Below are 15,656 nucleotides of genomic sequence, written 5' to 3'. Positions count from 1 at the left end.
TAAATTAGATGTGGAAAACAGCAGTACGGAGGAACTGCAGGGGGGTGTTCAGTCGGATGTGAACCAGAGGCTGGAGGTTGGTGTTGCGTGCCAAGCGAAGTCACGCACGTGCCCCGCGTTCGCGTTCATCTCTGCCCAGGTGGTTTCTATTACCCAGATTGGCAATTTCATTTACAATATAAAATTTCAATCACAAAATATTTTGTAAGAACAATTCCCGCCTCTTTAGCCCAATGGTAGGGCGTTGGACTTCTAAGCTGGGATATCTACCAAGATATTCCGCTATCCAAAGGTTGTGGGTTCGAGTCCCACAAGAGGTGTTTTTATTTTTTTCGCTTTTTTATTTCTTATCTCTTTTTCTTTCTTATACACCACCTGTATGTGTGTGCTCTTACGGGAAGTCCATGGGTATGAATTGCACGTCTTTTTGCTGCTGCAGACAGACGCGTATATGCTTTCACATTTCCGGTTGTGCGCCGGCGACTTGTCCACAGGTAGATAATATAGGTAGTTCCGCGGTAGCGTCTGACGATTCCAGGAGGAAGAAAGGAGCAGGGAAAGGTCCACGGACCTGTTTACTGTGTACTCTCGCCATCTCGCGCCGAGGGCACCTGGGCATTTCAACATCGGAACCGTGTCAATTAACTCATGTACACCTTGCCAAGCAACATCAGGTAAACAATCCCCTGCGCTTTCTTTGTAGGTTACATTACCTGGTCGGCGCAAGGCAATCGCCTGCAATCCATTTCCGCCCTTACAGGGCTAGGGCATGAGGATTATCATGTTTAGACAGAGGCGCTACAAAGCCGATTTCTAGGGCCGTTATATCCGTTCAACTCCTAGCTGCTCAAATACACCTAGAACACGGCAGCACAGAGGAAGTGCAGGGGGATGTCTAGTCGGACGCAGAGAGAGGACAGCCGCTTCTTCATGACGAAGCTGGTTTTCGATCCGATGCTATCTCTGCAGGAGCGAGTGGGTGTTCGAGAAGGTTTCCCTTGTAAACCGCTCCCAGTTTGATCCCGATCAAGTTCAACTTCGGACCTTGATGCCATGCTATATACCCCTATGTTTTAGGTACGAAGTACGAACGCCCAAGTTTGGTTGGCACCTTGAAACTCGTCTCGAGAAACAGAACGTCTCAACGTGGGATTTTGATAGTAACATCAATCGATGTCGAGGATAGACACCACAATCTAAATCCTAGCTATTGCACCCGTTTCAGTTCCGGTTTGATTTGACTGACATGCATAGTTTAAGGAGATACTTATCCCGTATGGATTCAGAAACAGGTAGTGTCAGCTGATTGATTCATGATAGACGTCTCGTAAAACGGCCATTTGGGTTCACCCTGGAGAAGGAAAGCAAAAAGGAGGAAAGCATCGTTTACGACGAGGTCTCACTGTGGCCAGATGCTATCGGTAAGGTTACGAGCGGTGTAGGTGAAATGTCGATGCTTAAATCTGGATCTCAGAGATGTGTGCGGTATGCCCCGCAACATGGTTTCTGCTCTGGTCTTTTATCTCCTGGGCGCAGAGGGCGTGCCACTCATTCAATGTCAAATTGGGATCCCTTGGATATCACTTTCACGGTTAGGAGTGGACATCGTCTCTATATGAAGGACAGTAACATCGAACCCAGTGAGAGTTGCAGACTACAGGAGGATGAAGTATCAAGCATAGGACCTCAGAACCGTGGAGTATGCTATCACTTCGCGCCACTGTCGCCCAATGCATCCCTCCACGGCTTCTGTGAGCCCAAGGTTACGGCTTATCCCAGCGGTGACAGGGAATTGCCGACAAACGCTGCCGTCCGCAAACCGCAAACCTGGCGTTCCGCCGACCCCGGAAGTGACTCTCATATCAACGTCAGACTTGACCTTGTCAGTACTATCATCTATCCATCGCGAACGCCGGTGGTATTACTTGGCGATGAAGTAGAACGTGAGTGATTCCCGATGCAGTACCTAGAGCTGCTGATCCAAGAAAGTGTTCTCTTCCCTCAATATCTGTGGTGCCAGAAGAGGCAAAGTTCTCAAGGGTGCACGAGAGTTTCGCAGAATTCTACCAGTAACAGACGCTCTCAAGGATTTCTCCGAAGAAGTCATCCCCACGCGGCTATTGTTGTTCGGTGGAATGGCACCATGAGCTTGTTTCCATGCAATGCATCTCATAAGGGAGGTGTATTTCATCTATGCCTCGTGGTCTGCTGTCGGTTAAATTATGAATAGGCGGGTAAACACCTATCTATCAATGTCGCGGACCATAGTCGGTAGTCTTGATGGAGTCGACAATGTGTGCCGGATGGAAGAATTGTAGCAGATCGTAGAGAGGGGACGGCCATTCTCAGAACAGTAGTGCAGTGGCGGTCGGAAAGATTCTGCTCGTTCGGGGTCCTTCGTAGGGCACTATTTGCTGTACCAGACAGAGACTACCTCCCCAGGATCTCCAGTATCGGCCATACCATATACTGTGTAGACAAGTCAATCAGCAATGCTTTATGCCAGATGAAGACGGTTGTATGGGCCACGCAACCCATTCACTGTGCCACTATGCTGGCAATACTGACCTCAACGCACCATCAACAACCAACGGTTTCTGCCGTCTGTTGTATTCCAAGCCCGTAGACCATCTATCGTTCACGACGTCTGCGTTTCGGCGACCAACAAGACGTAGCGTAGCGTAGCGTGCTTCCCTTAGGCTAGGGTACGTACTGTGTACCATCAGAGCAGAGCGACCCGTACTCCCAACATCATCCACCAATACCATGAGCTGTGACCAAGTCCGGTAAGCAAGATGGGGACTTCGTCGACCGTGGTGATTTGTAGTCTGTCTGCTCCTCTTGCCCCGGGCTTATTATTATTGGTGCGAAAACCGTCCTCTGACGGATAAATGAGTTCCCCTTGCGCTTGGCCGTTCGGGGCGCTCCCGCCTTGCCCACATTGCGCTTGTCTGCCCGACAACCGCGACAAGGCATCCCGCAACGGCATATTCAGAGTCCAGCCATACGACAGCTCCCGCCCATCGCGCCCGCCGATTGTGCGGAAATCATCTCGTGGCTCGCGCAGGGGGGCCAGACATGCTGCTCCTTCGCTCGTCATTCTCAGGCTCTCTCCGGGCAAATCTCTTCGCTCTTCCCCCCTTATAACCTCATCTCAGGATACCTACATTCACAGCTGCCAGGTGCCTGACTACCCGCGTTGACTGCCCTTATATCTATCATACACGCCCACCAGCCGATCCGCTCACGAGCCACGGAGATGGTAGGGACGGCCCGGAACAGCTGCCAGTTGAATACCTCCCGTCGCATCTTTGCCGAGATCCAGCTCCGCATCAACGGCTTCAATACCTACGGTTAAGCTGTCGCCCTTTCTGAGTACAACCATCACCCACCAGCCTTCTATGGCCACTCGGGTACGGGCGCAAAGCGTCGCAGCGCCCATGCTCAAGGATGGAACGGTCGTGGACGTTCTCGAAGTCCCCAATGGCAAGCGACCGTCCCTACTCGTCCTACACGGTGAAGGGGACGAGGATGTCATACAAGTCTTTGCAGACGTCCTAGGGCAAGAATGGGTCTCGGCAAAGTCGGTGGAAGAGGTAAAGGCGGGGCCTGCGTCCACCATCTATGCCCTGCAAAACACTTCCATCGGCCCCCAACTGGACAACTGGGACCGCTCGAGGCTGGTGATCAATACGCACTGCGTCGACGGACCTCATCCGCGTGACGAAGCCGTTACCGATCTCTGTGATTACGAATACCTGTATACCAAGACGCCCTTCTTCCGGAGGGATGTCGCTCGGTTCCTATCCTTCATCCTGGGCCAAATTGGGCACCATCGGGACCTGGCGAAGAAAGAGCGGACCACTCTGATATCTACCACCTTCCCGGATGTGCACGCGGCGCTGCCAAACCTGGATATCCTGTCAGTGGGCGCTGACGCAATCGAGATCAGAGTCGACTTGCTTGAGGAACCGCAGCCGGATGGATGCCGCAGCAAGGTACCCAGCCTCAAGTACGTAGGTGAGCAGGTCATGTTGCTCCGCCAGCGCACCGAGTTGCCAATCATCTACACAACAAGGTGTATCAAGGAAAACGGGCGGTTCCCCATGGAGGACCCCATGCTCTTCTACAAGTATCTGTACCGTGCGATCCAGTGGGGCTGCGAATACATCGACGTCGAACTCTGGCTGCCCGAGGACATACGGAGGCAACTGGCTCAGAAAAAAGGGAGCAGCAAGATCATATCCGCATTCCACGACTTCTCGGGCAACTTCAAATGGACAGCGCCCGAGACCAGAGAGCTGTTTGAGCGCGGTGCTGTGTACGGAGACGTGGTCAAGATGTATGCAATGATCAATTCCATGCAGGAGAATTATGAGCTCGAGTACTTCCGGTCCACCATCACATCAAAGTATCCCCACCCGCCCTTCTCTGGGCTCAATATGGGGCCCACCGGCCAACTTTCCCGGACCCTGAACAAGATCTTTACTCCGATCACGCACCCGCTACTCCCAATGATTGCAGCGCCCGGCCAGCTTAGCGCTGCAGAGATCAATTCGGCACTCCACAGCATGGGTCAGATGCCAAAGCTGGACATCTACGGCATCGGCAGCTTCCGTTCGACGTCTCAGGCCATGTTTTATGAGAAGTGCTTCAACGAGCTAGGCCTGCCGCACCAATTCATGTTTGCCGAGAGGGCACCCAAGGCGTCGATTGAGAGAATTCTGCGAAGGCCCAACTTTGGTGGAGCCTACATCAACCCACCGCTGGCGGTGTCTGCGGCCGGATACCTTCCCACGCTGTCGAATGCCGCCCGCGCCATAGGGCAAATCGACACTGTCCTCGCACGCCCTGACTCTGGGACTCCGACGTTTATCGGGGACAATGCGACGTGGAAAGGCATCCGGGCCACCCTGACGCGCGATTTTGTCCCTTCGGCTTACCAGGGACGAGCTGCCCTGCTGTTGGCTAGCTCCGAGGCCGACGCAGCAGCGGCCATGTTTGCTCTCAAGAGCCTGGGCATCGGGCCAATCTACACGATTGGGTTTAGGACCCAGGGCCCGTTGGCTACCGAAGTTGAGCCGGTGCGGTCTGTCGAGGATGTGAAGCGCTTGGAGCAGCCCTTTGTCATCATATCGGCACTGCCCGCAGAGAAGTCACTCCTGGTGGTGCCGCTGCTGAAGCACTACAGGGTTGATGGCCGCAACGGCAGCACTATGAATGGCAGGGGAGACGGGGCCAAGCGATCGGTAGGCAAGGTGTTTGTAGATATGGCGAGTGGACCGCGCAAGGCGGATCCGCTGGCCATAGCAACAGCAGCAGGTTGGACAGCATATGGCATTGCAGACGTTTCCGCCTGGACTACCGTGGAGACGATCCGTCTGCTTGTTGGACAGAATGTGAGCTACGATTTTGTGCGTCTGGCCTCTGGAAGGGCCCTGTTCTAGTACAAAGTCTACAATATGATGACACTGCGTATATTGATTGCTCTGACTACGCGAGCTGGTGTGACTCGTCCTGTGATAGACTCTCCAAGCATACAGTGGATTCACCACCAATATTATCATTGTGATGAATCGTGAGCCAATATGGCCCCCCTGCGGCTCGACCGAGTCAATAATCACAGGCTGGTGGTGATGTGCCCTCGGTAGTGCTGTACGATGTACTGTCCTGCACCGGATTGTCGCATCATCTGGGGATTCCTGGAGTAGTGGCTCCTCCTCTGCGCCAACCGGGGATAGCGGGGCAGAGAAGTGCAGAGAAGCCCGGTACGCATGGCGCAACAGGCTTGGTGAAGGAATGTTTCCGGGAGAGATTCTTTTCACTGGCCATGGACATTGGCTCGCTTAGGCTTATTACAGTGTGAGGCATTACCCCAGATTCCAGCACCGCGTTTCCCCTCAGAAGAGAGACGACGGGCAAAGATTTATTTAATCTATCTGCCTCCGATGTGCAAATTGGAGGCGGGCAAAGCCAACCGAGGCCCCCGAGCAACCCTCCCTCCCGCAAAGTCGTATACGAGGCGCAACGGTCGGCGATGGATGCTGTGCAGAAATGGATCATCAGATAGATGGATGGGGCTTTTCTGCCGGTGCTGGCGCTTTTACACAGTACCCCGACGCCTTTCCATCCCATCCCATTATGTATTCCTCAGCGCTCACCCAACTGCCGCCCAACTCTGCCATTACTCAGGGGACGACATGGCCTCAGCCATCGTCACGCGCGCCTCCCCAAGCTCTCCCACTCCGAGGCATTGAACCCATTTCGGGGCCTGTCCGCCCGCTGCCCGCAGGAGCTCAGGCCCTAACCGTCCTCCGTCCCCCAACTCCCTGGTCCCCATGGCTTGCACTGTCTCCACTACGCTGTCGGCGCCAGTCGCCTTAATTTGGACATGCCTCTCACGCTTCTGCATCCCTACTGCTATGTGCTCTCAGTGTCCTGCTGCTCCCACCTTTGCCAGACCTCTCACGGCCAGATATGTGTCTTGACCGTCCATTTGCGCCCTCTGAACGCCAATCGAGGACTGCTCTCTCCCGGGAACCATCATGTCGAGACCGCAGATTGGCATCGACCGTCTCCCGACCCGCCGAGTCACCAGCGAGCCTCGCGAGGCCATGAACTGCAAGAGCTGTCGGAAGCGAAAGGTAGCGGATGTGTCGACGCTGGTAACGGTGCCTCAGTCCCGCTGATGCGCCCTAGATCAAATGCAACCGCACCCGTCCCACCTGCGAAGCCTGCCAGGTCTTCGCCTGTCCGTGTATCTACGGTTCGTGGCTGTCTGAATTCCGGCTCTAGCTCCAGCTCCTGACTGAACTCACACTTCCGCCAGATGCCGTCCCCAAGAAACGAGGGCCCAAAACCGACGTCCTTGAAGCCCTCCTGAAGCGAGTCGACGGCCTGGAGAAACGGCTACATTCCGAAGGCAAGAGCGATGTTGTTACCGACTTCGACTCCTCCACCAGCCAGGACAACAACGGAGACGCCAACAGAACGAAGCCGCCTGCGCCGTTGCCTCCCTCCAGCCGACCTTTGCTCGACATTGCGCCGAATCCAGCGACTTCTGCGAGCCAGCTGAGGTCTCCCATAGAGCCAAGGTGCCTATTTGACCATATGTGAATGCGAGGGAACCCGGGAAGTAGCTAATCGTGTCTCAGCATCCACACACCAAGCATCGTACCCGACCTACTGCTGGACACCTACTTTGCCAGGATCCACGGCAAGCCCTACCACATTCTGGACGAGACCATAACAAGACAGCGCATGCAGACCAATCAGCTCCCGTCCTACTTAGCCTACGCCATCTACGCAGTCAGTGCCCGGTACGTGAGCCCATCACATGACCAGTCGAAGATCAAATTAATCTAATAACCGTCCCAAAGCTATGCACCGCATTTTGGCGGTTACAATGCCGCCGTAAGAGTCGGCCAAGAATACGCACGGCGCTCCCGTATGGAGCTGGATATTGATGAGCCCTCTATCGAAACCCTGCAGACCCTGATGCTGCTCGCCCAAGCGAACTTCCAGATTGGCAAGGGGAAGAAGACGTTCATGCTCCTCAGTGCGTATCAGATCATCGCTTGCTCGGACAATTTCCCATCGCTAACCAAGACAAGCTTCTGCCATCAGCATGGCCTTTGCGCTGGATCTCCATCGTGAGCTGCCCCTCTCCATGGACGTCACGCCTCTGGAGCGAGAGGGCCGGAGACGGCTCTTTTGGAGCTGCTACCTCATGGACCGGTTTGCGGCCACAGGGTCCAAGAGACCCTCGCTGATCGCGGATGAATCCATTGTACTTCGCTTGCCGTCCTGGCAGCTTCACCCAGGCGCCATGTCGCTTGAGGGCGACTTCTTCCCCAACGGCTCCAATCTACAGTACATGGCAGGTTCGGGCAAGGGCACCCAGGGGAGCATGGGCATGCTCATCGGTATAGCAAAGATCCTGGGCATAACGAACCGGTACCTCGCAGCCGGGGGTGTGAAGGGCGACTCTCACTTCCCTTGGCACTCGCTGTCCAACCTTTCCAAGATTCGACAGGGACTGGACGTCTGGGCCTCGGAAACCCAGGACACCTTCACGTCGATTGAGACGCTGTTTGGCCAGCCGGACAGCACCATATTGGTCCTGAGCAAGCTGATCTATCACCTCGTACACTGCCTCATCTATCGGCCGTTTTTGCCGATAGACCTGGCCGAGCTCTCGGGCACGTCGCAGCACCAATCCTGGCAGATCGAGGCCACAAACCTCTGTTTCCTCCACGCCAATGCGATTGCGGAACTGGTCGAGATTGGCAGGGCTTCCTCCATCCTCGACTGGCCTGCCTTTGTGGGATATTGCGTGTGCACCGCCGGCACCATACACGTCCATGGCGCCCACTACCCGGGACGCGAAGGCGAAGTCTTCTCGGTCAGCGCCGAATTTCTGTCCCGGGAAATGCACCAGCTTTCCGAGTTGAGGTTCATCTGGGCCGAGGTGCAACATCAGCGCGACACGCTGCAGGCCATCTACGCCTGCCACACGGAGCTGGTCAAGTCGCTGGCGAGCAATCCGATGCGCTTCTCGCCCGTGTTTCAGCTGGAGGACTTCTTCGATCGATACCCGGGACATGTGTTTGATGGGGCCCACGTTACGTTTACGGATGTGCAGGTCGAGGCGGTGCATGAGAGGTAAGACGGCCGTGTACATGTAGGGTGCTACCGCACACTAACAGCATTCAGCATCTCGACCTACAACATCGAACAACGCAACAACATGTACATGAGCTCGAGCATGATCAACCTCAGCTATCCCATCCATGCCATCCCCACCAGCTCCTACGGCAACGGGCAGCCGGCCAAGAAGCGGCGCTCCACCACATCCAGCTCGACGAAATCGCGCATCCAAGCGGCGACGCTACCCACCCCGACATCAGCCACCCATCCACCTGTTCAGGACCCATCGACGAATGGCCCGGCAATATCGTCGTCTTCGTCACAAGATGTTTCGACATGCATCGACATGCCGGCTCCAACATCCAGTCTCTCGATCCCCTTTTCACCCAACTTCTCCTTCTCGCCCCTCCCCAACCTCCCCTCTCCCATCCCTTCTTCCTCACCCCTTCACACAAACCTTCATCGGCAGGATCACGCAGCATTTGATCTGCACCTCGCAAACCTTCCGACCCCTTATGACCAACAACAACATCAACAACAACAACAACAACCACCACCACCACCACCACCACCACCACAACCGCAACAACACTCGACGCCCGGCGCCAGCTCCGCGCACACGGACCCGGCAGATAAAGACCCGTTCCTCAGTTTGCTGGAGCAGCTGGCCGAGAACGAGATGGACCTGGGGGCTGGGGGTGGAGGCATGGAAGGGATGGGGAGCGGGAGTCTGGAGAGCGCGAGTGAGTTGGATTTGTTTTTTAGGGGCCAGGGAGGGTAGGGTGAAGCTGAGCCGAAGAACTGCGCAGCACCACTGCGCTTGGCGACCCGAACCGCCAACCGCCCCAATACTATTGAACTCTCAAAGGATCAACTACAACGGCATCGTAATATAGTCACATGATACATACATCTATATCCAGGCCGTTTCTAGCTAGATAGCCACGGGAGAAAAACACCAAGCATGAAACACGAGGTATTCGTCTTGCTAAAACTCCGCCGGCGGGTATCACATCTATGTCATCGTGACCAGTTCCTCGGCGGAAACGGGGTGGATGGCCTGGAAAATCGAAGAGTTAGCCAGGTATAGATGAAACGGAAGTGATTGGACGTGGTAGGTGATCGACGTGCATGCGTAATTGAGATAGAAAAACGTCTCCGCTGCCCAAGCTCGCTTCCCCGGATATGTGAAGACGGACGCAGGTCAATGTGGGGTGATCATGCATGGACGTTGGGGAAGTTGGGCGGGGAAGGGGGCAAAAGTAAAGATCGCGGGAGAGAAATGGAGGGGGATGAGTGGTCAGAGAATGGACAAGGGTATGTGTAGTATATGAGAAGCGGGAGCGATTCCGGGGAGCTTCCATATGCAGCCCGGAATGAGGGGCCGATGGGCGATAGGGTTTGGCGGTGTAATGAGATGGGTGCAGTCATGGAGTGTGAGAACTGGGCTCGACGGGCAATTCTTGGAGGAAACAAATCGACTACGTACCACGCAATTGTCAAAGTCCTTCTTCGTCGCCCCCATCTTGATAGCCACGGCGAAACCTTGCAGAATCTCGGCGCTGCTCTGCCCCAGGATATGCAATCCCACGATCTTCTCCTCCTTGCCCGCGCAGATGATCTTGTAAGCCGTAGGTGCCTTGTGCTCCGCGTCCATCATGGCATAGTACATGCCCGTAAACTGCGTCTGGTAGATCTTGATATTGCCATCGCCGTACTTGGCTCGTGCATGAGGCTCCGTCAAGCCAATGGCGCCGATTTCCGGGTGGGAGAACACAACAGCGGGGATGTTCTCGTACTCGAGATGCCGGTCTTTCATGCCGCCAAAGAGGCGATCGGACAGCCTGCGGCCTGCGGCAATGGCGACGGGTGTGAGTTCAAAGCCGCGGTCACAGACATCGCCAATGGCATAGACGTTGGGGAAACTCGTGTTCTGGTACTTGTCGACGATGATGTGGTCCTTTTTGTTGAGTTTCATGCCCAGCTCCCGGACATGCAGGTCTTCGATTTCGGGCACGCGGCCAATGGCGAAGAGGACGGTTTCGACTTCTATGCTGTGCTGCTCCTTGGTGCTGAGGTCCTCGTAGGTGACGCGCTTCATTCCGTTGCCGATGGCTTCCACGCCGGTGATGATCTGGGACTTGTGCATATGGATGCCTTGGCGCTCATATTCGCGGGTGATGACCTGCTGAATCATGGGATCGTGTTGGCGGAGGACTGTCTGGCCGCGGATGAAGAAGTGGCATTCGGTACCTAGGGAGTTGAGCATGCCGGTCATTTCCACGCCAATGTAGCCTGCTCCGGCGGTGGCGATGCTCTTGGGAAGCTGCTCCAGCTCGAAGAAGCCATCGCTGTCGATGCAAAGTTCCTTTCCGGGAATGTCGGGGATGTGTGGACGCCCGCCGGTAGCGATGAGGATGTGCTTCGCCTTAATGCGCTGGGTACCTCCCCCGTCTAGCGCCACCTCGACTTCATCTCTTGCGACAAACTTGGCACGTCCCTTGATATGCTCAATGCCGTCCTTGTTGAGATTGTTCTCATAGATGCCGTTCAACCTCTTCACATACGCGTCCCTCTTCTGCTTGAACGTGGGCCAGTCGAAGGTAGGGGTGTTGTAGCCACCGAAGCCATAGGCCTTGGCCTCGCGGAACGCCTCGGCGATGGCAGCAGCATTGTACGTGACCTTTTTGGGAACACAGCCCACGTTCACACAGGTACCGCCCATGCGGCCAGATTCGACGGCAATGACCTTGGCTCCATATTTTGCAGCTCTCCGAGCGGAAGCAATGCCTCCGCTGCCAATGCCGAGGACGAGGTAGTCTGCTTCCTTGGGAACGGGCGCCATGACGGGGCTTGAGCTAGAGAAGTGACGGCAAAATGCAGAGAGTCGAGGAGTCGCCAGCAACGTTGGTTTGGAGGTTTGGCCGGCTCCGAGGGTTAGGCGGGGGGTTGGACGGGATGGCGGGAGTGGTGCAGTCAGCTTCACTCGAGGAGCAAGGCCGGTCTGGGCTCTACCGACGAGCGTTCTGCGCATGAAGGGAGACGCGCAGGAGAGTCGGGGTCCAAGGCCTACTACTGTTAATAAGTAGTCCGAGGACGAGGAGTCGACAGGAGGGCTCACCGACTGACGTGCTGGCTTTTTAGTAATCCGCAAAGCGCGGCCACCACGGCGGATGAAGAATGATTTGTCAGGAGCGACAGGATGGGAAATGGCTCGGCAGACGGCACGAGAAGCAGACAAAGAGTGCCGGTACGGTAAACACTTCTCCCTCCCCTGAGTAGGTACCCGTACCCTCTAGGAAGAGAGTGTACAGAAAGAATGAGAAGCAGTATAAAGGTGGGATGGAAACATACATGGAGATGGCAGAGGCGTGGAGAGATGCCAAGCAAGCCAAGTCAGTCAAGCCAGGGCCATTGGAGCTAAACCGCTTTGGACAGCCCCTCCTCCGTGCTCCATGAATGATGACCTCATCAGAGTCGCCATCCACAACTCCGCTGCTCGCTACTGTACTTGTATTTACATGGTACCTACTATGGCTTCCTCTATCACGACTACAGTACTACCACCCTCAGCCATGCAGCTACAGCTACACCCGTACTGAGCCTATCCATCTGCTGGCAGAAGCCTGGTTTTTCTCCCTTCTTTGCCTTATAAATAAGCTCCGACATCTGCGATGGGGGGTAGGTTGTCGAGGCCACGCGCCGCCGATGGCTTGGGCGAGGCGCCTCGGACGGCACAGATCGCAGGTCGAGCCAAAGGGCTCAACGTGGGCCGGGTTAGAACATCTGCTTCGCATGTCCATGTTCGCTGTTCGCTAATCAAGCACCGTGCAGAACCTCATCGTGCCAGGCTCCGTCGTTATCCTCGCCGGCCTCTTCTACGTGTACAGCCGCACCGCCGTTCTGGCGGCCAAGTTGAACGCGAAGAAGCACCGCGAGGCCGACGGCGGGCAGATCAGCTGGTCGAACCAGAGCCTGCGCAACCACGGCCAGCGAGCCAGCGTCGCCGACGACATGGCCAACCTGAGGGAGGCGTTGATGGGCAACAAGACCGGCTCCGGTGCGGCTTCTGCTGGCTCGCGGGCGGACCGCCACCGAGACGAGGAACAGCTTCGGAAGCTGATGGGCAAGGGCAAGTGAGTAGAAGCTACTCCTGCATACCATTAATATTCAACGAACTTGGACTTTTGAATCTGGGACCCTCGGCTTGGGGCGCATAGATGGCGTTGGTTTGGTGTACTCTGTAGCAAACAGCAGCAGGTATAGAAGACACAAACCTGGCTTTTTGGCTGGCAGACGGTTAGCCCTACTGTGTACGCACAAGGCATCATTTACAGGGAACATTGCAGTCTGATTTGCTGGCGACCTTGAGGAGACTGTGCAGCTTTCAGAGCTTCCCCGCACCCGTACCCCGTACCAGTCCCCTTAGCCTCAGCCGTCACACAGGGCAGTCTACACTGCCCGTCTACACAGGCACGGCCGCGCATGTGATGGTCGCCGTTATGAATTGGAGGAGGATTGCTGTGTAGAGAAAAACAGCTTCAGCTTCAATTCGATTTGACGAGGCGGTGGCTGTTGGCCCATAGATGGGCTGGGGGGCATGTCAGTAAAATAAACACGTGATGCTCCCCCACCTCAAGCTTGACACTCGTGCTGGTACCTAGGTATCTAGCGATTTTGGCTGCTCTATCTCTACCTATCTACCCAGGTACAGTCTAACCGCGTACACTTGCAGACTACAAAACTGTACAAGGTACGGGTTATTAGAGATTGTCGAGCTTCTTGCGGCCCCACCCAATCCCGGCCCAATCGAGAGGCGCCAAATCTATGAGACAGAGAGCTTCGGGCGCCGTTACACCACCAGCAGAGCTCCATCCATAGATCGCCCCGCCGTGCCATCTACGGCCCTCTTTCACCACGCCAGCTCCATCCTCTTCCTCCTCGTCCTCCTCCTCGTCCTCCTTGGCCCATTGTCTCCTCAACACAACTCGCCTCCGACGCCTTGTACCCCTTCGAGAGACGCCGCAAACCACGTCGACCCGCTCCATCCGAGCGCGCCTGGATGGAGCTTGCCCGGCTACTGGCCTCGTCGCGACTGCCGTGAAGACGCCACCGTCTTCCAGCAAGCGATAGATAGCCAGTATGCCTGAGCAAGACGACTCCCGCTCCAACATCGTTACCATCCCTCGTCAGGTCTCGCCCGCTGTCTTGCGCTCCGAGCAGACGAAGCGGTGGGCCAAGAAGTACCGCACTGAACTTGCCGCGAGCACCTCGAGCTTGTTATCCACCTTCTTCGCGGTATGCCAGCCATCTATACAAGTCCCCCCCCGCCGACCCCGCCGACTGACTGCAGCCAGTATCCTCTGGACTCGGTCAAGACACGCCTACAGGCGTGAGTCGACGTCACCACATTCCTTCTCGGCATGCGCTGATGGTTCCCCCAGCTACAAGTTCAACTCGTTTGCTGACTGCGTGCGTCACACTTACAAGACGGAGGGCTTCCATGGCTTCTGGCGTGGTATCGTTCAATTCACCCACGTGAACGGGCACTTTGGTTGATTGTTGCTGCCACAGGCGTCTGGTCCCCGCTAGCGAGCATCACGCTCGTTCGAACCGTCTCCTTCTCCATATACCAAAAGTCCAAATATACCCTAGATGGATGGATCTACCAGGCTACCGGAAGCTCGCCCCTGGCTATTGCAAACACGAAGCATGCCACGCCCAATCTTGCCACCGTCACTTGTTTTGGGTTGGCTGGTGCTACGTCGGGAGCGGTGATAACGGCTATCGCATGTGAGCAAGTTTGTGAAGCTCGAGGAAGAGAATCTGATTGTTGGCCCCAGGTCCCTTTGAACTCACCAAACTGAGCGCTCAGATCTCCGTCCTGATGGCAGATCGCACCGATGGCGGCGGTTCATGCGATGCGTTGCGGAAAAGCTACCAGAACCTTGGGACACTGCGGACTGCCCAGAATCTCGTCAAGCATCGGGGCTGGTTAGGTCTCTACTCCGGTTTCCATCTGCACTTGAGTGCGTTTTCCTGCTCCTGGTTATGTACCCATCCGCAACCGATCCGGGACTGACTACCTCCAGTGCGGGATACGATCGGCACCGGTATCTATTTTGTCACTTACGAGAGTGCAAAGCAGCTCCTAGCGAATGCCCGCGGAAGCTCTCCTACAACTCCTGGCGCAGTAGTCACGGCAGGCGGTTTGTGTGGCCTAGTAAGCTGGGCATGTGTAGGTGAATGGCACTATACGCAGGACCGTCTGCTGACCGGTTTCATAGATATTCCCCATTGATACAGCCAAGAGCATATACCAACGCAACTGTCTCATCAGCGGACGAGAAAAGGCGACCAGGCCCCCGATCCATTTCTTCAGCTCGCGCATGTACCGCGGTAAGGGCCCCAGGATTTCTCTTAAACAGACACGGAACACGTGTTGATCATCAACAGGCTTGGCAGTCTCCATGGCCCGCTCCTGCGTTGTGAATGCCATCTTCTTCTCGGCATTCGAGTTCACCAAGAAGCGCATCAATGGAATGACCTACGACAACGGACTCCTCCGTGAGCATGGACTCTAACTCTGGCTCCCCTCGAGGCTTGTTCCATCATTGTTTTAATATCATGGGAGTTAACATGCAGTCTACCTCGACTGCAGCGTGGGGTCCGAAGCCGGAGCTTTGCGTTCAATTGTTGTCCGTCCAGTTCCAAGCGATTATTTGCTCTTCTTTATCCCCGGCATAGCATTGTAAGGAATAGGGTTTAACGGCGGTCTAGATTGTTTGTGCATGTGTAGGGTGGGAATTCAGATATCGTACTATTGACAGAATTTAGGGCAATCAATACATCGCCTTTGGAGGTGACTACAATCTCAGCGCCCAGAGACGCAGTCGTAGAATGGAGCAGCCAAAGGAGGAGCAGTCCTGCTATTGTTAAGTTATCCTATGATACAAAGAAGGATATGCCAAGTTGGTCAACTCGTTTCTCGCGAATCGCTGATTGGA

The 15,656-nt window shown here is 55.4% G+C and overlaps 6 protein-coding genes and 1 non-coding gene across 7 annotated transcripts; 6 read left to right on the top strand and 1 right to left on the bottom strand.

Moving 5' to 3' along the window:
* The first annotated feature begins 219 nt into the window (after nucleotides 1-219).
* On the top strand, nucleotides 220-320 carry EI97DRAFT_t35. The gene has a single exon. It is a non-coding gene; the product is annotated as a tRNA-Arg (tRNA).
* A 1,127-nt stretch (nucleotides 321-1,447) lies between these two features.
* On the top strand, nucleotides 1,448-2,148 carry EI97DRAFT_488293 (uncharacterized protein; the record flags this gene model as incomplete). Its single annotated transcript, XM_033802196.1, has 1 exon — nucleotides 1,448-2,148. The coding sequence occupies one exon, from the start codon at nucleotides 1,448-1,450 to the stop codon at nucleotides 1,949-1,951; it is 504 nt and encodes a 167-aa protein (XP_033655622.1). The 3' UTR covers nucleotides 1,952-2,148.
* Nucleotides 2,149-3,250: 1,102 nt separating this feature from the next.
* EI97DRAFT_283235 (aldolase) lies at nucleotides 3,251-5,486 on the top strand. The gene has a single exon (XM_033794382.1). The coding sequence runs from the start codon at nucleotides 3,402-3,404 to the stop codon at nucleotides 5,445-5,447; it is 2,046 nt and encodes a 681-aa protein (XP_033655621.1). The 5' UTR covers nucleotides 3,251-3,401; the 3' UTR covers nucleotides 5,448-5,486.
* Nucleotides 5,487-6,465: 979 nt separating this feature from the next.
* Nucleotides 6,466-9,789, top strand: EI97DRAFT_283153 (uncharacterized protein). Its single transcript, XM_033794381.1, has 7 exons — nucleotides 6,466-6,644; nucleotides 6,700-6,766; nucleotides 6,830-7,094; nucleotides 7,155-7,319; nucleotides 7,380-7,558; nucleotides 7,614-8,664; nucleotides 8,716-9,789. Exons 1-7 carry the CDS (start codon nucleotides 6,546-6,548, stop codon nucleotides 9,428-9,430), a joined length of 2,541 nt encoding a protein of 846 aa, XP_033655620.1. The 5' UTR covers nucleotides 6,466-6,545; the 3' UTR covers nucleotides 9,431-9,789.
* EI97DRAFT_283122 (uncharacterized protein) lies at nucleotides 9,541-12,013 on the bottom strand. The gene is made up of 2 exons (XM_033794380.1): nucleotides 11,771-12,013; nucleotides 9,541-11,718 (listed from the first exon to the last, which is right to left on the bottom strand). Exon 2 carries the CDS (start codon nucleotides 11,681-11,683, stop codon nucleotides 9,950-9,952), a length of 1,734 nt encoding a protein of 577 aa, XP_033655619.1. The 5' UTR covers nucleotides 11,684-11,718; nucleotides 11,771-12,013; the 3' UTR covers nucleotides 9,541-9,949.
* Nucleotides 12,014-12,323: 310 nt separating this feature from the next.
* EI97DRAFT_466170 (uncharacterized protein) lies at nucleotides 12,324-13,165 on the top strand (the record flags this gene model as incomplete). The annotated part of the gene is made up of 2 exons (XM_033801521.1): nucleotides 12,324-12,425; nucleotides 12,484-13,165. The coding sequence occupies 2 exons, from the start codon at nucleotides 12,324-12,326 to the stop codon at nucleotides 12,787-12,789; spliced, it is 408 nt and encodes a 135-aa protein (XP_033655618.1). The 3' UTR covers nucleotides 12,790-13,165.
* A 163-nt stretch (nucleotides 13,166-13,328) lies between these two features.
* EI97DRAFT_432154 (mitochondrial carrier) lies at nucleotides 13,329-15,492 on the top strand. Its single transcript, XM_033798103.1, has 8 exons — nucleotides 13,329-13,947; nucleotides 14,007-14,041; nucleotides 14,094-14,167; nucleotides 14,224-14,442; nucleotides 14,493-14,678; nucleotides 14,742-14,887; nucleotides 14,937-15,048; nucleotides 15,106-15,492. Exons 1-8 carry the CDS (start codon nucleotides 13,792-13,794, stop codon nucleotides 15,231-15,233), a joined length of 1,056 nt encoding a protein of 351 aa, XP_033655617.1. The 5' UTR covers nucleotides 13,329-13,791; the 3' UTR covers nucleotides 15,234-15,492.
* Nucleotides 15,493-15,656: the final 164 nt, after the last annotated feature.

Source organism: Westerdykella ornata (genome assembly GCF_010094085.1).
Source record: "Westerdykella ornata strain CBS 379.55 unplaced genomic scaffold EI97scaffold_6, whole genome shotgun sequence".
Taxonomy (NCBI): Eukaryota; Fungi; Ascomycota; class Dothideomycetes; order Pleosporales; family Sporormiaceae; genus Westerdykella; species Westerdykella ornata.
This window is presented reverse-complemented; position numbering and strand designations above follow the sequence as displayed.

What these genes read in the sequence shown, in the direction of transcription:
- EI97DRAFT_283235 (XM_033794382.1), top strand. Translation starts at nt 3,402, where the DNA reads ATGGCCACTCGGGTACGGGCGCAAAGCGTCGCAGCGCCCATGCTCAAG.
- EI97DRAFT_283122 (XM_033794380.1), bottom strand. Translation starts at nt 11,683, where the DNA reads ATGCGCAGAACGCTCGTCGGTAGAGCCCAGACCGGCCTTGCTCCTCGA.
- EI97DRAFT_432154 (XM_033798103.1), top strand. Translation starts at nt 13,792, where the DNA reads ATGCCTGAGCAAGACGACTCCCGCTCCAACATCGTTACCATCCCTCGT. An exon ending in CTTCCATGGCTTCTGGCGTG is followed by an intron (nt 14,168 to 14,223) that starts GTATCGTTCAAT and finishes TTGCTGCCACAG; the next exon opens with GCGTCTGGTCCCCGCTAGCG. An exon ending in CGGTTTCCATCTGCACTTGA is followed by an intron (nt 14,679 to 14,741) that starts GTGCGTTTTCCT and finishes GACTACCTCCAG; the next exon opens with TGCGGGATACGATCGGCACC.
- EI97DRAFT_283153 (XM_033794381.1), top strand. Translation starts at nt 6,546, where the DNA reads ATGTCGAGACCGCAGATTGGCATCGACCGTCTCCCGACCCGCCGAGTC. An exon ending in CGCCTGTCCGTGTATCTACG is followed by an intron (nt 6,767 to 6,829) that starts GTTCGTGGCTGT and finishes CACTTCCGCCAG; the next exon opens with ATGCCGTCCCCAAGAAACGA. An exon ending in ATCTACGCAGTCAGTGCCCG is followed by an intron (nt 7,320 to 7,379) that starts GTACGTGAGCCC and finishes ACCGTCCCAAAG; the next exon opens with CTATGCACCGCATTTTGGCG.